The sequence below is a fragment of the Aspergillus wentii genome (genome assembly GCF_001890725.1).
Source record: "Aspergillus wentii DTO 134E9 unplaced genomic scaffold ASPWEscaffold_1, whole genome shotgun sequence".
Classification (NCBI taxonomy): Eukaryota; Fungi; Ascomycota; class Eurotiomycetes; order Eurotiales; family Aspergillaceae; genus Aspergillus; species Aspergillus wentii.
The window spans coordinates 3,281,231-3,305,379 of NW_024467832.1; the positions used below are offsets into that span (position 1 = coordinate 3,281,231).

Consider the following 24,149-nt stretch of genomic DNA (forward strand, 5'->3'; position numbering starts at 1 on the left):
TCTTATGTACTTACTTCTAATTTGCCTATATACAGTGTAGAAGAAACCTTTCCTCGTAGTTAAAAACTATAAAAAGGCATAACTTGTTGCTACTTGCCGCACCTACTGGATGATAAGTACCTAGCAAATTAATATATAAGAAAATGATGCATACATCAATGCATTCACTATATTTGATCATGTAAGGTAAGTATTGACAAAAGCTGAGCTGCTGCAAAATACAGTATCTACCTGAATATCTAGTTATTTGTGTAGTACCTACCTAGGTACTTCATGACATTATCACAACCCATGGAAGAGTAAAAGGACAGAGAAGAAAGGTTTCTCTGGCTAACTAGATAGGTCAACTTACCTACCTACCTACCTTATTAGGTTCCATGTCGTCATAGTGAGACAGAAACTACCCTGAATAACTAGAAAACGTCATCTCACCTAGATAGAACACAGGGATCTGTGAGACTGACAGACAATGAGCCACAAGCTTTGCTTAAAAAACACGTAAATATACACTTTTTAATGATGTGAAGGAGGGCTCTATTACCTGCTTGGTGGCATCAAATCCCTAGGTTATACGTAATCATTAGAACGTCACAGTGACGAGACTCGTCACCGTGACCTGTAACTGCTAGAAATAAGAATAAGTGTTAATACTTAAAACAGGACTTTGTTCATTTTCTAATCAAGCCTCACAAAATATATTTGCCTGTCTTTCTTTATTACTCCCACTTTTTTTTTTTTTTTTTTTTTGGTCCAGAAAGTTGACCAGAACCCTATAGATAAATCAATAAGATTAATATGCAAGAGTACACCGAAAGACCTGCCCGAGGTGCTGAGTCCCAATTCCAGCCAGGTTGGTACAACTCGCAAACAACTGATTTCTATTCCTCATATGTTCCTTAGGACATCAGATTCCGATACAACACCAGAAAAAGCCTGGGCTACAGGCCGAACTAGAGGATCCAAAGCCCGTCTCGACCCGTGTCCCAACTGAGGATGGTGGATATCAGACATACAAGGCAGCTGGGAAACTGGCTGGCAAAAGAACTATCATCACCGGTGGCGACTCTGGAATCGGACGTGCCATTGCTATACTGTTCGCGATGGAAGGGGCATCCAGTCTGATCGTTTATTTACCAGAAGAAGAAAGAGACGCGCAAGAAACCAAAAGAAGGGTTGAGGAGATTGGATGCAAGTGTTACTGCCTAGCAATAGATATCCGCGAAAAGGAGAATTGTCGAAAAGTGATTGATGTTGCCATAAAATCCATGGGCGGAATTGATATATTGGTGAACAATGCTGCATTTCAAAACATGGTTCATGACATCAGCAGTTTGGATGAGTGAGTAGAAACCTCATTACCACACAACCTTGAGACCACACGTTCTTGTCTGATAATTTTCACAGGGATCAATGGGAACGTACCTTTGACACTAACATTCATCCTTTTTTCTATCTTTCCAAATATGCTCTTCCCCACATGAAAAGAGGATCGACAATTATAAACTGTTCATCGGTCAACCATTATATTGGTCGACCCGACCTCCTAGATTATACGTCTACAAAAGGCGCAATTATAGCATTTACTCGGGCACTTTCCAATCAACAAATTGGCAAAGGCATACGGGTCAATTGTGTTTGTCCTGGCCCAAGTATGTTTGATCGCTCTTTGGAAGATTGCAAAAGCCAACCGACGCTGACATTTCCAGTTTGGACCCCCCTTATCCCATCGACCATGGATACTGCCGCTATGGAACAATTCAGCTCCGTGCCAATGGGCCGCCCAGGACAGCCCAGCGAGGTTGCAACGTGTTTTGTTTTTCTTGCGAGTCAAGACAGCAGCTACATTTCCGGACAATGTTTGCACCCCAACGGTGGTGTTCCGGTCAACGGATAAATGGTTGAGTAAAGCAATTGGCCATGGCAAGCCCGGGCGGGAGAGACGGCACAATGATACTTTTATATCGAGGAGGAAATTTTAGAGATCGAGGTGTCCATTTTCCTTCTCGGGAAAGGCGCGGTGCGGGGGTAGGTGATTATTTCAGCAAGTATTGCTAAATGAAATGCACTCGAGCCAAATTAAAGCAATAAACGTATGTTAATTTAAAACAGTAGTAATAAGCACCAGCGGGAAAAAGTAAGGAACTATCAAAACAACTGGTTATGAAACACGTTCCCATGCTTTTGCTCTTCTTCAGTGACATGGGGGTCGGAATTTTCGGTCGAGTGGTTAACGGTTAACGTCGGTACCACATGCGTGTAATCCGTGTATGTCTCATCTTTTTCTGGAGTTGGAAAATCCCATACATCAGAGCCTCAGAGGTAGGCGGGCCTTTATGTCAAATCAGCAACATCCATACATGGAGGGGGGGGGGGGGGGGACGAACATCCGGGAACATAAACGTCGACTGGCACTATTCTATCGCAACCACGAACAACCGAGTAGCTGTAATGATAGTAGCCACCGCCGTTTGCACAACTCCCCATGCTGATCACCCAACGGGGGTCAGGCATTTGATCGTAGACTTGCCTCAGGGCAGGTGCCATCTTGTTTGTCAATGTGCCAGCCACAATCATCACATCCGATTGTCGTGGTGAGGCTCGGAAAATGATTCCTAGACGATCCTGGTCATATCGAGGGGTAGATAAATGCATCATTTCAATTGCACAACAAGCGAGGCCGAATGTCATGGGCCACAAAGAGCTCTGACGAGCCCAGTTGGCAACTTGGTCAAGTGTAGTCCTGTAGAGATATCAATAAAAAAAGTTCTGGAATACTGGGCAATTACACTGGTGGAGGCACACACAGAACATATTGCATCGCACCCTCTTTCTTCTCCTGACTCGGCAAAGGCACCTCCTTTCGTAGCTTGCCAGACGCAGTCAGCGACTGGCTTGATTCTGCTTGGCGCTCAAGTGCCGTCGCTGATTTTGTAGATGAAGTTGAAAGTGAGGCGACCGGTTGAAGTCGAGGAAGGCATGGGCCCAGGCGTGCTCGTGCTATATTCGATGAGCAAATTAAAATTCAGGACTACGATGGGGAGGGGAATACCGAAAAGGGCGCCATGAGCAGCGCGTCTGGATATGGGCAGCATGATCAGGAGGGCGGGATGGGATTTGAATTTCTGAAAGCGAAAGAAAGAGAAAAGAGAAGGGAAGGGGAACCGAAAAAACCCCTTCTGAAATATATTGACCCTGCTGTGAAGAAGAGACTATACCTGCCGATGGGGACAGTCAATAACTGAAGGAGTACAGTACGTCCGGATCACAGAAGGCGTTGCGTTGCGGCTTCAGGGCCTTTGGAGCTTTTTCGCAGTCAGTAGGTAAGATACATACCTACCTGCGTAGGTGGTAGTACCTACGGCAAGTAATGCTGTACACTAATGGTATTACTTGAGCCCTGGTCTTTTTTATCATTGGTGGTATCATGTATTTAATACGCAATAAGCGTACCTAAGGTAGGTACTGTTCTGTAATACCTACCTAGTCTGGCGGCGCTTGTGGGTAAGTTTAATTGAGGGCTTCATTATTGGCTAACTTACGAATGACCAATGAGGGTCAGCTGATAATCAAACTACCTACACCTTAGTTACCTCCATAGCCCGGGGGTTTCGGTTAGCTAAGCTGGCACAATCCTGCCTATTACCTCAGTTACCTCAGCCGCTACACGTGACATATAGATTGGCCACCAGGCCAGATTCAGTAATTGCTGAATCATCCGTCTATATAACGTAATCCACGGCTGAGCCGCCAACATAACCAAACCACCAATTTCATTGGACATTACCCCAGTTTTTGAAGTTTTTCAACCACCAACACCATTAAATTAAACTAAATACTATATGAATATGAAGCTATTTACTAGTGTAATTTTGTATTATATATCCAACATTCCAGCAGCCACTGCAGCATAGTGGAGCTTATTAATAAGATACAGGTATAGGTACATTAACCTGTTTATTAACCTACTTATTAAGCTACTGGATACACTTATAACCTTCCTATATAGAGATAAAGAGGTTATCCCCTAGAGAAGTATATTTCCTTACCTTCTTCTTTATTTTATACTTATTTTTAGCTTATAGAGCCTTAATTTCCTATTAAAGAAGAAGGTTTATATTCATTACTATAGATATAGCCTTTTTAAGATATTAAATATAAGATACTAGGCTACTAGAAAGCTTCCTCTTTTTTATACTTTTCTATAGGCTATAAACCTTATAATTAAGCTAGTAAGTATTTTAAGGTATTTAAAAAGTAGGTAAGATGGAGCCTTTAGTAAGAAGGGGTGGTATTAGTATCTAAAGTTAAAAAGTAATCTTCTTAAGGATACTATCTATCTCTAATAGCTTAAGACCAGCTCTAGTAGAGCCACTATATATATTTCTTTAAATAAATACTGCTTTATATACAGGAGGATATAGATAAAGAAAATCTTCCTTATTAATATAGTTATTTCTCACTACTATTGTCCCCTTAACCAGTTTTCTATATATATATTTTAGTAGCCTAAAAATACTAATATTAAGTGGTTAGAGGAGATGAGATAAGTGTAGAGGTATATAAAGATAGATAATTATATTCTCTTTATAGAAATTATTAAATTTAGTAGTTTAATAATTTAAATAGCTATTAAGAATAAGTAACCACTTCATGCCAGTTAAATATAGTCTAGAAAAGGGTTTAAACACTTATTTTTAACTATATAAGGCCTATCTCATCTATTATCTAGCCATTCTTACTATTAGTAAGTCTCTACTCTTAAGGTAGATTAGGCTCTTAGTACTATAGAGCCTAGTATTCTTTCCCCTTTAAGATTACTACTAGTAGTATAGAAATCCCTCTAAAACTTATATATTTAATAATTATAACCTATTTATAATTTCCCTAGATAGTTATATAAGGTCTTTTACTATAATCTACTATAGTAATAACTTTTAATGCTATATAGAGCCCTATTATAAAGCCTATTTTATTAAAGTTCTAGATATTATCTTTATATATACTATGCTCCTAAATAGCCTTATATATAGTCTTAAACTACTATTTAATAACCTTTAGATCCTCCTACTTCACTTACTAGTATGTAATTCTCTAATTATATCTTATATATAGTTCAGGACAGCATTTTATAAAGGAATAAGCCTAGTTAACTCTAAGAACTATATTTAAATTATATATATGCCTATAAAGTAAAATCTGCACTATTCTATATAGAAAACTTAGTTAAATTAAGAAGCCATATCTATCTATGTCTAATAAGTACTTAATAAGGACTCTGTTACGGCACCTTTATCAGTGACCGCATCAGGCAGAATCAGGCGGTCAAGAGGAAAGGATATTCTTATAGTAGAGAATTATGAATTGCTATTATCACGCTCTTTACAGCCACTATCTGGTAGACACTGCTATACTCATGTGATATGGTATACAGGTACTATATCTTAGTAAACATACTATTTAGTATACCCACATAGATAGTATATATCTTAGTATATAGAATGGTATACCACTGGTATACCATCTGGAGGACTATAGATATGATAGAAGGATATATAAGGATACTCATTTTATATACTTAGATAGTTCTTTATAATTAATATAAGTTATTATTCTATAGTTACTATTCTATTACTACTCTAATTATTCTACCTACCTATTTATATATCTCTAGCTTAATTAAGAAGTATATATACTCCTTAGCCTTACTTCTCTCCTTAACTACCTTACTATATTCTTAAGTACTATAGCTTATTAGGAGCACCCTAGTTACTATTAATATCCTTAGATTAGGGTTATAGGTTAGTATTACCTAGGCTTAACTTATAGGTTATAGGTTAGGTACTATTATAAGATCCTAAGGTATGATATATTAATCACCTATCTATATAAGTATATAAATAATCTCTAATATTAATATTAGTCTATCTTAAGTAATTAACTTAAAAATACTATAACTGATAATACCCTAATAAGTAGTACTAATCCTAGTAAAACCTAGAGTAATAAGGAGCTCTTAGGGATGATTAAGTAGCTTTAGGAGACTATTACTATAATAAAAAGCTACTTTATTACTAAAGTAATTAAGGTATAACTACCTAAACTATTTACTAAAAAAAGATTATACCTCTAGATATTTCTTATATAAATAGATACCTACCTTAATATTAATAAAGAGAAACTCTAATATAAAGCTAATAAGGTAGTTTTTATATTAACCTACTTATTAGGTAATATATTTAATTAGTTTAAGCTATTTCTCTAAGACTTCTAAGAAAACTTATTATACTACTAAGATAATAATACTAAAGAAATTTTCACTTCTTATACTAAGTTTAAAGAATACCTTAAAGGAACTTTTAGTGATATTAATACTATATAATAAGTAGAATAGAAATTATAATAACTTAGATAGATAGGATTAGTATAGTAAATAGCTTTTAAATTCTAGTAAATTATATCTTACTTAGATTAGGATAAAGATATATATATCTTATAATTTAAAGAAATACTAAAACCTAAAGTATAAGAAAAACTTATTTAATAGGAATGACTAGACTCCCTAGCTAAATTTAAAAATTGATATACTAACTACTAGTTTAGAGGAAATTAGTATATAACTAACTACTAACTAAATAACAGCTAAAGAGTATAACTAGTAAGCTAAGGATATATAGATCCTTTTAGGCTATAACTAATAGAACTTAATATAACTAGTATAAGATAAAAGGGCATAATGCTAGAAGAATAGAAATAATAATATAAGGAAAAGCTTTATTTCTTTTATAGAAAACCTAGATATATAATAAAAGATTACTGAGTAAGATAATAGTATAACTAAAGAAATTAGAACCTAGGAAAATAACTCTAAGCTATAAAGAAGCTTAAAGTAATAAATAAAGACCTATAACTTTAGAAACTCTATTAACAGTATACCATGTTAAGTAAAGAAGAAATTAATTAAGAACTTAATATAAGGAAAAGAGGTCTAATTAAGATAATATAAGATAATTAAATAGAAGAAGAACTATAACTAGAATAGTAAATAGAAGTAGAATACTACCTAGATAACTTAGTATTAGATAAGAGCTATATATTATATAATTAATTAAGACTAGATAGTAAGGATCTAGCCCCACTTAAATTAGTATGAATAAATAAATTAGATAAAGATAACTAGGACTATATAAGCTATCTTAATATTAAAGATATATTTAATAATATAAGACTAGAACCTAAGACTCTAGTATTATTATAGTATAAATAATAAATCTACTATGAACCTTTTAGTATATAGAATATACTAAGATAGAACTATAAAGAGCTAGTTCCTATAGATAAAGTAGTTAACTAAGATTAGTAAGCTATTAATCCTTTAGATAAAGAGTATAGTACTTAATAGAAAGGCCTAGTATCCTACTAGAAGGGACTTTATAAGTTACTTAAGTAATCTTAAAGAACCCTATAAGATGATTTTAAGTTAAATAAATATATTATAAAGCTACTTAAAAGAAGATATTACTTCACCTAATATAGGATAGGATAGTAAAACTAAGATAGGGTATATAAATAAATTAATAAAATCTTAAATAAGGCCTAGAAGGAGTTAGATAAGCTTAAAAGAGAAAAGTTATTATTAGTAAATAAGATATAGTAGAGCTTCTACCTTAGACTTATTATTAAAGTACTTAAATAATTAGTAAAGATAATAATTAACTTAAGTATAATAGGAAATTATATAGATTTAAGATATAAATAGTAGCTAGGTATACTTAAGATTAAGAAGGCTTAACTAGAGCTACTTATAGGTTTAAATAGAGAAGATTTAGGAGGTTATCTTATAGATAAATTAAGATCTATACCCTTAGTTATAATAGGTTATAAGGAGTAACTTAACTTTAATATAATACTATTAGGATAGTATAATATAATATTAAGGATTCCTTAGCTTAGGAATTATAACCTAGAAATTAATTAGAAAGTAAATATAATATAGCTAGTAAATTATAAATGCCCTAGATTAATAGGTATAGGGGATAATACTATTAAATCTTAATAATATACTTATAAAGGAGAACTTAAGAGTAGAGTTAAGTAATTAAATAAGGTAATTAATATTATAATTAGTAATAAAGTAACTAAGATTCTAGTAGCTAGTAAAGCTTTAGATTAAGTATAGCTAGTATAACTATCTAGATAGGCACTAGTAATAGTAACTAAATATTATAAATAAACTATTATTAAGGATATTATTAATAGCTTCTAGGATAAGGAATATTACTCTAATATATTAGTAGAGTGACCCTTAGATTAGGATAATAGCTTATAGAAGTATAGATATACTAAGGAATTAGTAGTAGACTCTTAAGAACTACTATAGTTACCCTAGGAGTATATAATATTCTAGGAATTATTTAAATAACTATAAAAACTATAACTATTAGAATATAGACCTTATAACTATAAGATCCCTCTAGAGGAAGGGAAGTAACTAATCTATAAAAAAATCTACTATATATTAGATAAAGAAACTGAAGCACTTAGAGAATATATTAATAAATAGTTAGTAAAAGGTACTATTTAAATATTATAATTACTAGTAGGATATAGTATCTTATTTATACTAAAAAAAGATAATAGCCTATAACTTTATATAGATTATAGACTACTAAATAATATTAATATTAAGGATTAATACCTGCTACCTCTTATCTTAAAGATCTAGAATAGGATTAGGGGAGTAAAATAGTTTATAAAACTTAATATAATAGATACTTATAACTAAATCAGAATTACTAAAGGGGAAGAATAGAAAATAGTATTTTAAATAAAATATAGAGATTATAAATACTTAGTAATACCATTTAGGCTAACTAATATACCTATATTATTTTAATAATTTATTAATAAAGTATTAAGAGAATATCTTAATATCTTTATTATTATATACCTTAATGACATTCTAATATTCTTAGATAATTTTAATAAGTATATTTAGTATGTTATAAAGGTACTTATAAAACTCTAGAAAGTAAAACTATAATTAAAACTTAAAAAATATAAATTTTATATCTAAGAAATAGACTTTTTAGGACACTAAATCTCCCTAGAAGGGATATATATAGATTAGATAAAAGTATAGGTAATTAAGGATTAGCTAATACTAAAAAATCTTAAGGAACTATAGCAGTATTATAGATTAATTAATTACTACTAATAATTTATTAATAACTATATAAAAACTATAATACCTATATTTAAACTACTTAAAAAATCTGATACTTTTAAATGGAACTAGGAATAGTAGGAAGTATTTAAAGAATTAAAAGAATAAATTATATAAGCACTAATTTTAGTATAATATAACCTAGTAAAGGAGATAACTATTAAAACTAATACCTTAGACTATATAATTAGTATAAGAATAATATAGCTAGGAGAAGATAGGAAATTATAGCTAATTATATTCTACTTAAAAAAACTAATTTAAGCTAAACTAAACTATAATATCTATAATAAGGAGTTACTAGTAATAGTAATTACCTTTAAGATATAGAGAGTCTATCTTAAAGGAGCTTAGTATTAAATTCTTATTAAAATAGACTATAAGAACCTTACCTTCTTTATAATAACTAAAGAGTTAATATAAAGGTAGGTAAGATAGTTAGAAGTTCTCTTAGAATATAACTTCTATATTATATACTATAAAGGAATAGAAAATAGCTAAGTAGATATACTTAGTTAATAACTAGACTATATACTTAATAGGAAATATTATAAACTAGTAATCCTAAAATAAAATAAAGATAGTAGTCTTAGTTATAATTACTAATATTAGATTATAGCTACTATAAGTATTAGATTAGATAAGTTTAAAGAGAAACTTATTATAGAAACTAGAAAAGATTAAATAATCTAAGAGATACTTAAGAAACTTAAGGATAATACTAGATTTATTAAGGGTAATAATAGACTAGTATACTTTAAAGGACTTATCTATATACCTAAGAGTATATAGACTGAAGTTATAACCATATATTATAATACCCCTATATTTAGATATATAAGAGTGGAATAAATAGTAGTATATATTATAAAAAACTTTTATATACTATACCTTTAGGTAAAAGTGCATAAATATATAATAAGATATAAATTATATATTTAAGATAAACTAGTAAGATATAAACCCTATAAAAATATATAAATACTAAAATCACCTATAAAACTATAGGAATAGGTTATAGTAGACTTTATTACTTAATTACTACCTTTAAGTAGATAGGATACTATTATAGTTTTTACTAACTAACTTACTAAGTATATTTAGCTTATACTAGTAAAAGGTATACTTAATATAAAATAGATAGCATTTATCTTTTTAAAAGAAATTATTATAAATTATAGTTTACTAGAAAGTATTACCTTAGATAGAGATAAACTCTTTACCTTAAAATTCTAGATATCCCTTATAAGGATAATAGGAGTTTATTACTAGTTAACTACTACTTATTATCTATAGGTAAATAGGTAAACTAAATAAATTAATTAGATAATTAAATAATATTTATAATACTATATTAACTATTAATAAAATAACTAGAGTAAATTATTACCCCTAGTATAATTTATATTTAATAACTCTATATACTCCATTATAAAATAGACACTATTTTATATAAATTACTATAGATATCTGAATATTATTAGAAAACTAATTTAATAAGAATTAAACTTAGAAGAAGTAGAATAACTAGTAATAATAATAGAATAATACTACTAATAACTCTTAATAGATTTAGAATTTATAAATCTATAGATAGCCAGTTACTATAATAAAAAATATAATAAAGGACTAGATCTTAAAAAGAAGGGGAAAGTATTCCTACTTTATAGAAATATTAAAATAAAAAGACTAAGTATAAAACTTAACTATTAAAAATTAGGACTATTTATAATTAAAGAAAAGATAGGACTAGTAAACTACTATTTATAACTACTAGAATTAATAAGATATATATACCTAGTCTTTTATATTTTATTATTAGAACCAGTACTAGTCAATACTAAACTTACTTAAAATATAGAAATTAATAATAATAATAAATAGGAATATAAAGTTAAAAAAATCTTAGAATATTAAAAAGTTAGCAGTAAACCACTTTACCTAGTGAAATAGAAGGGATATAATACCTTAGAAAATATATAGGAACCTATCTTAAATATAATAGATTACCCTTAGTTAGTGAAAGAATTCTACTAATAGATAGATTAAAGTTAGCCTAGAAGGAAGGGGAATTTATTATCTAAGTTAGACTAGGGTTATCTAATATAGTAGTAAGCTAAGTAGCCTCTTACTTATTAGTAAGATAGTCTAGCTCTTAAAGATCCTTAGTGCTTAGAGGATCCTCCTTATCTAATAATTTAAGAAGATTAGAGTTATATTCTAATATCTAACCACCACACTTTCTTAAGAATTTTTAATATTTTTAAAGGTATATTAGTTTTATAAATATTTTTATAGAAGCCTCTTTAGCCTCCTAAATCTCCTAATTAATATACTCTTACTTTTATTAAAGTATATACTACTCTTACTTATTATAAAACTAGTATTCACACTTCTAATTATAATAAGTATATAAAGCATAATTCTTACTTTTTAAATCTATAATATAAGGAACCCTATAGGAAGAATAATAGATATAAGGAAGATTAGAAGGGAAACTATTTTTTAAGATTCTATCTACCTATAAAGTATATTTATAGTAATAATTATACTTCTCTAGTATAATAAGTTATTAAAAAAATAAGAAAAGAAGTTAATAGGAAACTCACCTAAATAGGGGATATAATAAATTTATAATTATTAAGGGATAATAATCCTAAGAGAGAGGGATTATATTACAGCACCTTTATCAGTAACTATATTAGGTAGAATTAGGTAGTTAAGAGGAAAGGATATTCTTATAGTAGAGAATTATAAATTACTATTATTATACTCTTTATAGCCACTATCTAGCAGACACTACTATACTTATATAATATAGTATATAGGTACTATATCTTAGTAAATATACTATTTAATATACCTATATAGATGGTATATATCTTAGTATATAGAATGGTATACTACTGGCATACTATCTAGAGGACTATAGATATAATAGAAGGATATATAAGGATACTTATTTTATATACTTAGATAGTTCTTTATAATTAATATAAGTTATTATTCTATAGTTACTATTCTATTACTACTCTAATTATTCTACCCACTTATTCATATATCTCTAGCTTAATTAAGAAGTATATATACTTCTTAGCCTTACTTCTCTCCTTAAATACCTTACTGTATTCTTAAGTACCATAGCTTATTAGGAGCACCCCAGTTACTGTTAACATCCTTAGATTAGGGTCATAGGTTAGTATTACCCAGGCTTGACTCACAGGTTACAGGTTAGGTACCATTGCGAGATCCCAGGGTGTGACAGACTCCTTCTTTAAGAGCTGTTAATTTATAGCTATTAGTATATATTTCTATACACAGTTTAATACCATAAAGCTAATTATAAAGTATTTCTCTAGGCACTTTAAAGACTGCAGCAGTGGCTTATTTTAATTTGTTTGTTAGAAGTTGCAGTGAAATTGGCGGTTCGGTCATGTTGGCGGCTCGGCCGTGGATTACGTTAGTGCAGCGTCTGAGCGAAGGACTTATACATTTACATAGCTTGTGAGAATTTTACAGTAAACTCACCTAGAGCTCTATAAAACATTTACAATAGAAAAAAATATCTAACACCATAACGTTAATATTAAAAAGCTAGGCTTTTATAAGCTAATATATCAGTATAGATATCTTACTACTAAATTAGTATCTTAAAAAACACAAGATTTATTAAAAGGTTAAGTTATTTTTTTTAGGTTAAAGATCTCATGTAGGTCCTCCCTCCCCTTAAGACCCTCTGGTGAACGTGAACCTGCTCTCCAGCCATATAACTATATTAGGTTTCGCGTGTACTACGAGGATCACATGACACCACATAGGGTCTGAGGTCACTGAGGTAACTAGGTAATTAGGTGTGGGTAGATGGATGCCATGCAAGAGCATCTCACCTATGCCCCCTAACATCAAAACATCGACAATCTGAAAATAAAAGCTGAAAAAGAATCGAGGAAGGGACGCGAAAAGTAATAAAACAAAGGAGAACACCCTTCACAGGATGACGGGGCCAATAATTGCTTGTATTGGTGTTATTGGAAAGGCTGTATGAAAGCAAGGATATCAGCATCCTGTCCTATCCAACCTATCCAACCAAGGTCAATCGATGCTAACGTCTCCAAGGACAATCCTTTACACGTTTCATTATTCCCTCCTTATCAGAATTCAACTATTGAATTCTCTTTTCTATTAAACTCGTGCCTCGATATATTTGAGATTCGACAAAAGCAAACATCTATCGATCAAGATCTAGGCTTATTACACGCAATGGATGAGAGATTAGCAGCATATGGCTGGTTAACAACTACAGGAGTAAAATTCCTGGTAATAGTGAATTTAGGTGGGCAACCAGCTGTTGGGTGTGAAGCCCACAGCACTGCTGCAATAGCCGGTTTGAAAGATTCGGATTTGAAACCGGTATGTTGGATTGTGTATATTATATAAGTCGATTATACAAACTGACATGACCTAGGTCTTTCGCGCTTTGCAAAGTGCCTATATACAGCTTTTGCAGAATCCGTTCTATTCCCCAGATGACCATATTCCTGTAGGCAAGACTGCCACTGCACCAACGTCTATGTCTCTGCAGATCACGAATCAAAAGTTTATCACCACAGTCCGGCAAATTGGTGAAACCTGGACTCCTGGTATCAATACCATTTAAGGTTTTTATGCCATTACATGGTTTCAATACCCTAATTTGTTCGAGATAGGGATGCTAAAATCTCCATGCATCTTGAAATTCTGGAGAGAGGCCTACTACTGGCGGGTGTGGGAAAAGGAACCTTGTCTTGCTTAAGTCATGATTGCAGTAAATGAAACACCTTGTCCTGTTGACGGGGAAAAGGTAATGAGGTGAGCGGTTGGTGAGACATTGAGGGACAAGGACAGGTAATGCTACAAGACAAAAAACCCATATCTATGTAGGTACCTAGGCAGGCATACACCTGGACATCAAGAATGTTTCGCAGCAATGCGCAATTTAGTAGCTAGAAACTCTAGGTTTTACTGGAAAGTTTATGTGTCCGACCCAGAAGCAAAACATTGAAGCACTTGATGTATATATATATATATATATTTACATATTTTCATTTTCGGTTTGCTCAAGAGCGGTCATCGTAGCCTCAAGATCCCGAGGCTCACATATAGCCCAAACACCACCTCCCTTGGTCCTTACCTTTCCAACCTCTTTGCCAACCAAATTTCTCCCGACTTTGCCAGGTCCTATGCCGACCCATCGCTTTATACCTTGATCTTTATCTAAATATCTTATACTGTCCCACCATCTCACGGTGTCAACACATTGGCGGGATAATAAGAATTTCAGATCTTCCTTGGAATTGAAAGGTAGGCCAGAGACATTTGATACACAAGGCAACAGTGCTGGAAAGGTAATCGGGATTTTTTCAAGTGCGCCTTTCATGTAGTCGGCCGCTGGTGCCATTATGGGACTGTGGAATGGGCTCTCGCTCTTCAATCTCACCGCCCGTGGGTCGTGGCCACCAAATTGGCGAAGCTGGACGAGAAGTGTTCTGATTCTTTCGATACTCCCACTGAGAACTATCTGGTTGTTAGAATTGACGTTTGCAACCATGACTTGTCGGATTGGGGGCATCTCGTAGCTGGAGTCATCCCTTGACCCAGGGGACCCAAGACCAAGAAATTCGTGAATAGTCGTGAGCAGCCCCTCCAGATGATTAGGCTCGCACACCAGTGCTACCATTCCATAACATTCGCCGGATAACTGAGACGCATGCCGCGTACACTCTGCCATAATCTCGGCGCGACGTCGAACCAATTTGAGAGCATCGCCGAAGTTGAGATACCCTGCAGCAACCAGAGCAGAGAACTCGCCCAAGCTATGTCCAAGGGTGACATCTACACGGGACTTCGTGTCGAAACCAAATTCGGTTTCGAGTATCCGAAGGATTAATACTGACGTGGTCATTATAGCAGGCTGGGAGTTTTCGGTTTTATTTAGAACTGAGTTCGGACCGTGCAATATGATTCGAGATAAATGATATCCTAGAACGGCATCCATCTCATCTAGAATATTGCGAGCAGTTTTCGGGAATATATCAAGCCAGGGGTCTATCATGCCGACCCTCTGCACTCCATGGCCTACAAATAGTCTCAGCAAAACATATCGATCAGTTGAGGTGTCCCAAGGATCCAAACCAGGGAAAAAAAGAGCCGTGCGCAGGTCTCTCCTGGTAGAAAGGAAAGCAGTGCATTGTTTATTTAAGCTTCTGGTTCGTAGTGATTGATAGCCGGAATGGTAGAGATTGGTTATTATATAAGGTAGAGATTTTGTTGGTTTAGATGAAGTAGATAGCATGTTTCAGCTTCAGAACATGGGAAGCCTTATGGCCTTGACATCGAAAATTCCAGTCCAAGGCATGGGCATCATGAGAACAAGACCATGTACACAAAGTATAAAGCTATGCCTTGTACTCTGTACATGAAATGAAGTGAAATATGCATGAGATACAGGGATGCTATGTCATGTGCCTGTGGGTAGTTGAGGTTGTAGTTTCACCGCCTTCTATTCATGTATTTAACATATTTAATAAATAACGGTAAACGCTCTTCAATTACTTATTTAATGTCTGTCAAACAGCAGCAGCTTGGTGCCTAACAGGGCTAATAAATCCCAGGGCTATACATTGTGAGAAGCCCCTTGCTAAATCACGCATGGTTCATGGTTTTCTTGTGTTCTTTTTATTGAGTTGAAGTAACATACATATCGCAATTCATTTGCTACAACCTCGGCGCCTCCCCTTGATACTGTCTTTTACATCTCGGGAGCCCAGCAATGTTCGTGCCAAAGGCAGCTGCGGCTTCTCTTCGTAATCCTCGAAGGCGTCAGCGTACAAGCTCTGATGAGTCCGTCAACCCCCCGAAAGCCAAAAGGCAACGATCCGTTCTGCGCTACGGAGACCTCGAAAGACCTTCAGATAATGAAACGGAGCATGAAATTCCAAATGGACCAATGGACCCCCGAGGACTTGTTCAGCCCAATGAATTGAACGCTATGCCGGCAGAAAAGACTAACTCCCAAAAAAGTCTCTCAATTAGAGGTCCAAAGAAACCTGAAAAGCGTGATCATGGAACTGACGGGACAGTTGTGCTTGTTCGTTGCTATACCCTATCTCCAGCCTGGAGCACCTCCTTTCCTCGCTCATTTAGTTACTTACACTGTTTGTCCAGTCTAGAACAGAGTTCTATGATGTCTCTCAATTGCCAACTCTACCCGATCAAATTCGCGGGCTCCAATCAGGCAAGTTCTTTTCGAAAAGAGGAAGAAACGTAATGCCGCAAGCTTCTAATGCAAATAAATAGAGCCTCTCAAGTGCTTCTTCGCAAATGGCCACGGCTATGCATTGGCTCTGACGAGATCCTACGCAGTGATTTGGCCTTACGCAACATCCGCCTCATCGCCGTCTCCTAGTGATGTTTTCACGCTTATAATTCCTGAGTCATGTAGGGATCCTAATTCACAGATTCCTCTTGGAATCCTTTTATCAACAGCGACAGCTGGGCCCCCGGGTCTGATGGTCATCATGCCTTCTACGGGAAAGATAATATACTGGGAAACTGTGTCGAGCGCCGCTTCGTTTGGATTACCTAGACAGAAGCAAAATGGACTTCAAGGGTCGATTTCTGGCTTGCTATCTGGCGAGTATGCCATAGAAGTTATGAATGCGGAACCCTCTGGCGTAATCGCCACCTTTTCATCCGGGAGAGTAGCCCATATAACTGTGCGAGACTCCCAAGGAAAGCCTACCGTGATTGTCAATTTCCTCCGAAGCTCAGCAGGTAGCAGCAGTGGTGGGTTCTTCGACGGCATACGAAATGTTCTGGGAGGTGGGTCTTGGAGAAAAGAAGTGGCTGCCGCTCGAGCTGGTGGATCGCACCAACGGGGACAACGAGATATTATAATTGCTACATCGACAGGTATTTTTGAAGTTTGGGATACACATTGGAACAATGGGAGCATTCTCAAGAAGCAATTTGATATCAAGCAAGAATTGTCATGCTCTTTGGGTTCATCATGTACAGATGGGTCTGGTGAATATGAGCTCAAAATCTTGGACTTCGCATTCGCGGCAGGAGATTTTGGTGATGGACGGGAATCGCCGACTTCTGCAGAAGAGTCATGGCCCATTTTTCTGGTTGTAGCACCACCTCGAATATCTGGCGCCAGAAACCTGTTCCTGGTCCATCTAATACTGTCGGACAAAACAAATATTTTATCAACTCGTTCTATTGACTTGCTTGGTATAACCGCAAGTCCAGACGATGTGAAGCCGAAGTTATCCGTTCCTAGACCCGGTGATACAGCATTTATTGTCATCGAACAATCAGTTATCCTCCTGTCATTGTCAGAGTTTGAAGAGTCACCAACTTCGCAACTTTTGGTCGATTCTAATCGACTACCGCAACCTTTTCACGACACTATAAGTTTCCGGAGTGGGAAAGAATATGAAATATTGGGCAGTGGATTTGAAGATCAAACGAGTGAAGATTCACACCCCGCTTGTTTGGTTATGGTGCGAGGTTTTGGGATCATTCGCGTGACAGCTTTGCCTCGAGGAAACGCTGAAACCGAAGACGAGTATGGGAGAATAACCGCCAAACACAAGATCGAGCAAGCTGTTTTCTACGGGACAATACTGGAAAATCCATTGGATTTGATCAGTACAGGCGGCTTGAACTTTCCTGCTGAAGAGATCGAGCAAGCAGCACTAGAAATTTGCAAAGAATTGCTACGATCCGAGTCGAAGTTCATTCCGAATACAGCGATCTCGGTTGACCAAAACCTAAGATCCCGGGCAAAGGCCTTGGATGATCTCGCTGGGCTATTAATGCAACACACCAAGACATTGAATCCCCTGGCTTGGTGGGAACTTCTATGGGGCGCCGAAAAACTGGCGGCCCAAAGAGCTATGTGGAAAATCGAGGAGGAATCTAGGAGAAACAGCAGCGAGTGTTCAACATTTTTGGCTCGTGTTATTGACCTGATGAGTGACAAATTTAAAACAAAATACGAGCCACAGAACGACGATGGTGACACTGTACGCCACTGGTTCCTGCATGACACCTTTCAAATGGAGCATATCATTCCATGGATTTTCAACGCTATAAAGCCACAGAAAGGGGCCACCTCAAGACAAAGCCGGAAGATGGCAGATCAGATACTGAAGGCCAGCGAACTTTCTTTAGCAGTACTGGAAACTGCTTTTCGATATCGCGATGAGCGTGCTCGCTTTTACGGCATAAATGAAGGATTCTTGGAAAATGGTGTGCTGACTACCGGTTACGAGGGTCTCCCAGAATTTTGGACGTCTCAGGCCATGGGTTACATTGAAACAGGCCACTTATTGGACTTGGAACTCGATAGCTCTAGGGCATGGACCCAGCAAACGATGCCGACTTCTGAGGTGCCCGACAATCAAATTGTGAAGAAGATCTCAAAAAACAGTGCCAGGCAACTTCGCATACTTGGACGGATGCACTGTGAACGAGTAAAATGGCTTTCTGCCCAGGCGGATACTGGACTGATGGACGAGGGTATCGCTACGGAGCAAGCACATATCAAACAACGAAAGTGGCAATTATTCAAACTAGCGGGAATTGGACAGCTGGATGACGCAATCATTTTAGCTGAAGAATTCCGAGATATGGGTGCGCTGGTGGAACTCATCATTGAACTCCAAGATCAAACGAAAGGGCAACTGTTCCAGCAAGCCTCTTTGGGGGATGCGACGCATGCTATTGAAAATGAAACTGATGAGCTTGGGAATAAGATCTCGCTTTATTTCGAACGATTTGGCGACTCGTGGGCAGAGGCTTTCTTTTCCCGCCAGATATCCATGGGCCAATCGGGTGTTTTGTTTGCCATGAGAAAATTCCAACCTTTTATCACCCAATTCTTACGGAAATTTCCAGCTTACTCCCGGTTAAGTTGGATCAATGATGTGATCGGTGAGAAGGATTACGATGCCGCAGCTCGATCATTGGAGACCTTGGCCATAGAACATGAATCAGACATATGGAATCACCGTGTTGAGCTCTCCCTGGCGAAACTCAACAAATTAGCGGCATGGGAGAGGACTGCTGCAACTAGTCAGTCTACGCTTCAGGAAAACATCAAGCGACTTGAAGATTACGCTGAAATAGACGCTGTTCAAGAAGTTGTTTATGCACATATTGTGCCAGCGTTACAAGGCGCCATTGACCAAAAAGCAGAAGTTGATCTTGCAATTGACCATTTTGGGAAGGCCATTGCTCAGGACAGACCTTCGCTCCATGAGATACTTAGTCACACTCTGACAAAGGTGATCACTAGGCAGGTCATTAGTCTTGATTATCTTATTGATTTACTGACACTTATTGGCCCTGGTGACGTCCTTGGATACGGTCATAGCGATTTCTTGGGCAAGGAGTTTTACTTGGCTCTTCGAATCGTCCGTCTCAGTTCTTATGCTCAAAAAGATCCGCTATACCATGCTGCTCTGCAAAAATTAGTATGGAGAAGGTGCATGATTAGAGACAACTGGGAAGCAGCAGGGAAGGCTGCAGAGAAAATGGGTGATGGAGCGGAATCTTTTGTCCATGACACTGCTCTATTTCGTACACTGGCCTTATGTGTGAGAGATAGTATGTGCCTTGAACTAAATTCTAATTGAGATAAGCTGACGCAATACAGGAAACAGTGAAGAGGCCAATCTTCAATCTCTCTATATGCCTTTTTCCCCGTCTGAGGTCATCCTGAGCAAGTCAGATTCCGATCTCTTGGTCTCACGTTATCGTTCGGAGCAAAGAACCCGAATTGCACGTGATCTTGATAGAGAAGATGAGATATTTGGTGGATATCTTGAGAAGGGAGAACTTGGATTCTGGTTCAAGAATCTTATCACTTCTGCAGAAGCAGCTGCAATTTCTCCGATGACCAGTGAAACTATTGAACAGCCTCACTACGGTAACCAAGTCGAGCTTGAATCCCCATCCGCGGATGTGTCAGGGTCAAAGGCTCAATTAAATTGGCTTTGAGTGTATTGTTCGCCATACGCTATGATATTAGTTAAGAAGTCTAGTTTTCAGTACAAATTTAGCTATCATGATTGATTTATTGGTTAATTAATTGAATCTTAGCCCTCTTGTAAAGTGACAGAGCCAGTGGCGGCTGTGCTGATTGGCAGTATGTATGCTTTGTGAGAACGTGCGCTAATACAGGTATGCAGGTTTGATATTATGACAACTAGTATCAGCTACTATTACTGTATCAGCTACTATTACTGTATGAGCTACTAATCATATGATTAAGAGAATAAGGTCTGATTCTATAGCAACATAAGAATAAGGGTGTTATAACTGGTTGCCGCATGGTGGTCCTAGTGATATCTTATATAACTCCCTATAATACCTAAAGATTAGGATATAGATATTAATTAGACTATAGATAATAATAATACTATACCTTATACTTTAGGTACCCTAATATTAGAACCTCTTATTAATAATATATTATAAGATAATAACTATACTAATTTAGACCTTAAGGATCAAATAGCTAAAGCCTAATAACTTAAAGCTAAATTTATAAGATAAGAATAGCTTTATTAATTATAGCTAATTTAATAATATATTATTAAAGATAAAACTAGCTTAATAACCTTGATTAAAGTATTTATATAAATATAATACCCTTTAATTAAAATATATAGTCTAATATTAATAATCTAATTTAATCTATCTTAAAATTAGTAAGGTTAACCTAATTCTTTATTTAAATATATAGATTCTAATAAATAATAATAAACTATATCCTTAATTATAGTTAGTAATAATAATAATAATAAAGTAAAGCCTCTTATATATCTAGTAAGTATTAACCTATTCTTAGGTAGGAATATATATTAACTATAAGATTTTATAAATTAACTTAAAGTATATTTTATATAATTCTAAGACTAGTTTATTATTAATAAGTAATAAAAGGTAATCCATAGTATTAACTACCTTAATTTAAAGTATCTTATAAAGTAGGACTAAGAAATAAATAGTTAAATAATTAAATATAGCTAGTAAGAATTTAAGGATTTCTATTAAAATTATATTAGTAACCTAAGAATTCTTTAATAATATATAGCTATCTAATATAATAAGGCTTAATAATTAGAATACTAGAATATTATTAAGTTTTCTAACTTCTTTATTATACTAGAGAACTAACTACTATACTAATATATAGAGGAATAAAGAAAGTAATACCTATTTATAAAGGTCCTACTAATTGTATAATATAAGGTATGAAAGTCTAATATAGACCTTAAGAACCTAAATAGGTACTTAATATATTTATAATCCCTTAAGAATAGTGTTATGGCACCTTTATCAGTGACCATTTCAGGCAGAATCAGGCAGTCAAGGAAATGAATATTCTTATTATAGAGAATTATAATTTACTATATTAGTACTCTTTATAGCTACCATTAGGCATACCCTTCTATAACATAGTATATAGTACTATATCTTAATAAATATACTATTTAGTATACTATCTAAGATAGTATATACTTTAGTATATATCTTAGTATACCTTATATATACTATTTAAAAGGGCTATCTAGGGTACTATAAGAAATTAAGATAGATATATAAGGATACTTACTTTATATACTTAGATAGTTCTTTATAATTAATTATAGTTATTAATTTATAGTTACCTTTTAATCACTTCTTTAATTATTTTACTTATTTATATATCTCTAAGCTTAATTAAGAAGTATATATACTTCTTAGCCTTATTTCTCTCTTTAACTACCTTACTATATTCTTAAGTACTTTTAGCTTATAGGAGTACCTTAATTACTATTAATATCCTTAGATTATAATTATAGGTTAGTATTCCCTAGGCTTAACTTATAGGTTATAAGTTAGGTACTATTATAAGATCTTAAGGTATAATATATTAATTACCTATCTATATAAGTATATAAATAATATCTTATCTAATATTAATACTAGTCTATCTTAAGTAATTAACTTAAAATAATATTATAGCTAGAAATACTCTAGTAAGTAGTATTAATAGTAGTAATACCTAGAGTAATAAAGAACTCTTAGGGATAATTAAATAACTTTAAGAAACTATTATAATAATAGAAAACTACTTTATTACTAAATTAGTAAAAGTATAACTACCTAAATTATTTATAGGAAAGAGATTATAACTTTAAATATTTCTTATATAAATAGATACCTATATTAATATTAATAGAGAGAAACTCTATATTAAAGCTAATAAAGTTATATTTATATTAACTTATTTATTAAGTAATACTTTTAATTAGTTTAAACCTTTTCTATAAGACTTCTAAGAAAACCTAAATATAAAATAGGGTAAAGATATTAAGGGAATCTTCTTATCTTATATAAAATTCAAGGAAAGACTTAAAGGGACCTTCAGTAATATTGATATAACTTAATAAGTAGAATAAAGGCTAAGATAGCTTAGATAGATAGGCTTAATATAATAATTAATATTTAAGTTTTAATAAGTTATATCCTACTTAGATTAGGATAAAGATACTTATATATTATAATTTAAAGAAATATTAAAACCTAATATATAGAAAGAACTTAATTAGTAAGAGTAACTAGACTCCTTAACTAAATTTATTAAAGTAACTATTAAGGTAGATAATAAACTATATAAATTTAAGATATAGTCTATAATAAACTATTAGTTTAGAGGAAACCTATATATAATTAATTATTAATTAAATAATAGCTAAAGGATATAGCTAGCTAGTTAAGGATACTTAGATCCTTTTAGACTTTAACCTATAAAACTTAATATAATTAAAGGATTATAAAGTAAGACAATAATAAAACTTAAGAAATTAGAATTATAAAAAATAACTTTAAGGTATAAAGGAGCTTAAAGTAACTCAAGAAGGCCTAAATAAGATATAGGATAACTATACTAAAGAGGAACTATAACTTAAATAATAAGTACTAGAAAAGTACTACTTAGATAACTTAGCCTTAAATAATAGTTATAACCTATATAATTAGATAAGATTAGATAATAATAATCTAGCCCTACTAAACCTAATTTAGATAAATTAGATAATAAAAAAAATAGGGAATTATAGAATATCTTACTATTAAAAGTATATTTAATAGTATAAGACTAGAACCTAAAACTCTAGTATTATTCTAATATAGATACTAGACCAACTCAAAACCTTTTAATATATAGAATATATTAAAATAAGAATATAAAGAGCCAGCTCCTATAGTGTGAGATTGTGCGATATTATGAGTACGCAGACTCATTATTGATACAGATAGCGTGGTAAACATAGCGGTCAATTGGTAGTAGAACTAATTGCTGATTTGGAAAACCTTCTAAACCTATAATTAGAGATACACACTATGTGGTCATATATATATATTTATATTATAGTCTTGGCAGTGGTTCCTATATATAGTATATTATATAGGCCCTAATACTGCTCCCCCCCCTTTAAAAGGCTGTAACCTTATAGCTATTAGTTAGTCTTATTATATCTCTAGGGATTTAATCCTTTCTTATATTAATTAATAAGAGCTTTTATTTCCTACTTTTTAACTTCCTATACTTTCTAAAGCTAAAACTATACTATAATATTACTTTCTAGTACTCTATTTCCTTATATAGTAGTTTACTTAGTTATCTTAGTATACTATAGTATAGTATTATTATTTTTAGTATTCTTATATAGAGACTTATACTTAGTATATTACTAAGTGACTTATATATAGTATATTATTATATTAGTTAAGTAGGCCCTTATAGTATAGACCTTCTTTCTCTCTATTAATAACCTTATATACTAATATTATTATCTTTCTAGGTATATATACCTTTATTCCTAGC

The 24,149-nt window shown here is 33.6% G+C and overlaps 5 protein-coding genes across 5 annotated transcripts; 3 read left to right on the top strand and 2 right to left on the bottom strand.

Moving 5' to 3' along the window:
- Positions 1-795: 795 nt before the first annotated feature.
- ASPWEDRAFT_47889 (oxidoreductase, short-chain dehydrogenase/reductase family) lies at positions 796-1,894 on the top strand (the record flags this gene model as incomplete). Its single annotated transcript, XM_040837025.1, has 4 exons — positions 796-850; positions 901-1,339; positions 1,405-1,649; positions 1,707-1,894. The coding sequence occupies 4 exons, from the start codon at positions 796-798 to the stop codon at positions 1,892-1,894; spliced, it is 927 nt and encodes a 308-aa protein (XP_040694953.1).
- A 340-nt stretch (positions 1,895-2,234) lies between these two features.
- ASPWEDRAFT_146702 (NuoB/complex I 20 kDa subunit family protein) lies at positions 2,235-3,470 on the bottom strand (the record flags this gene model as incomplete). Its single annotated transcript, XM_040829510.1, has 4 exons — positions 3,050-3,470; positions 2,805-2,997; positions 2,385-2,740; positions 2,235-2,329 (listed from the first exon to the last, which is right to left on the bottom strand). Exons 1-4 carry the CDS (start codon positions 3,090-3,092, stop codon positions 2,235-2,237), a joined length of 687 nt encoding a protein of 228 aa, XP_040694954.1. The 5' UTR covers positions 3,093-3,470.
- Positions 3,471-13,217: 9,747 nt separating this feature from the next.
- Positions 13,218-13,880, top strand: ASPWEDRAFT_47891 (uncharacterized protein; the record flags this gene model as incomplete). Its single annotated transcript, XM_040837026.1, has 3 exons — positions 13,218-13,262; positions 13,340-13,633; positions 13,689-13,880. The coding sequence occupies 3 exons, from the start codon at positions 13,218-13,220 to the stop codon at positions 13,878-13,880; spliced, it is 531 nt and encodes a 176-aa protein (XP_040694955.1).
- A 414-nt stretch (positions 13,881-14,294) lies between these two features.
- Positions 14,295-15,314, bottom strand: ASPWEDRAFT_167310 (ACP S-malonyltransferase; the record flags this gene model as incomplete). The annotated part of the gene is made up of 1 exon (XM_040830133.1): positions 14,295-15,314. One exon carries the CDS (start codon positions 15,312-15,314, stop codon positions 14,295-14,297), a length of 1,020 nt encoding a protein of 339 aa, XP_040694956.1.
- A 486-nt stretch (positions 15,315-15,800) lies between these two features.
- Positions 15,801-20,637, top strand: ASPWEDRAFT_34806 (putative nuclear pore complex subunit Nup133). Its single transcript, XM_040834094.1, has 4 exons — positions 15,801-16,349; positions 16,427-16,496; positions 16,559-19,879; positions 19,929-20,637. The coding sequence occupies exons 1-4, from the start codon at positions 16,032-16,034 to the stop codon at positions 20,270-20,272; spliced, it is 4,053 nt and encodes a 1,350-aa protein (XP_040694957.1). The 5' UTR covers positions 15,801-16,031; the 3' UTR covers positions 20,273-20,637.
- The last annotated feature ends 3,512 nt before the right edge of the window (positions 20,638-24,149 follow it).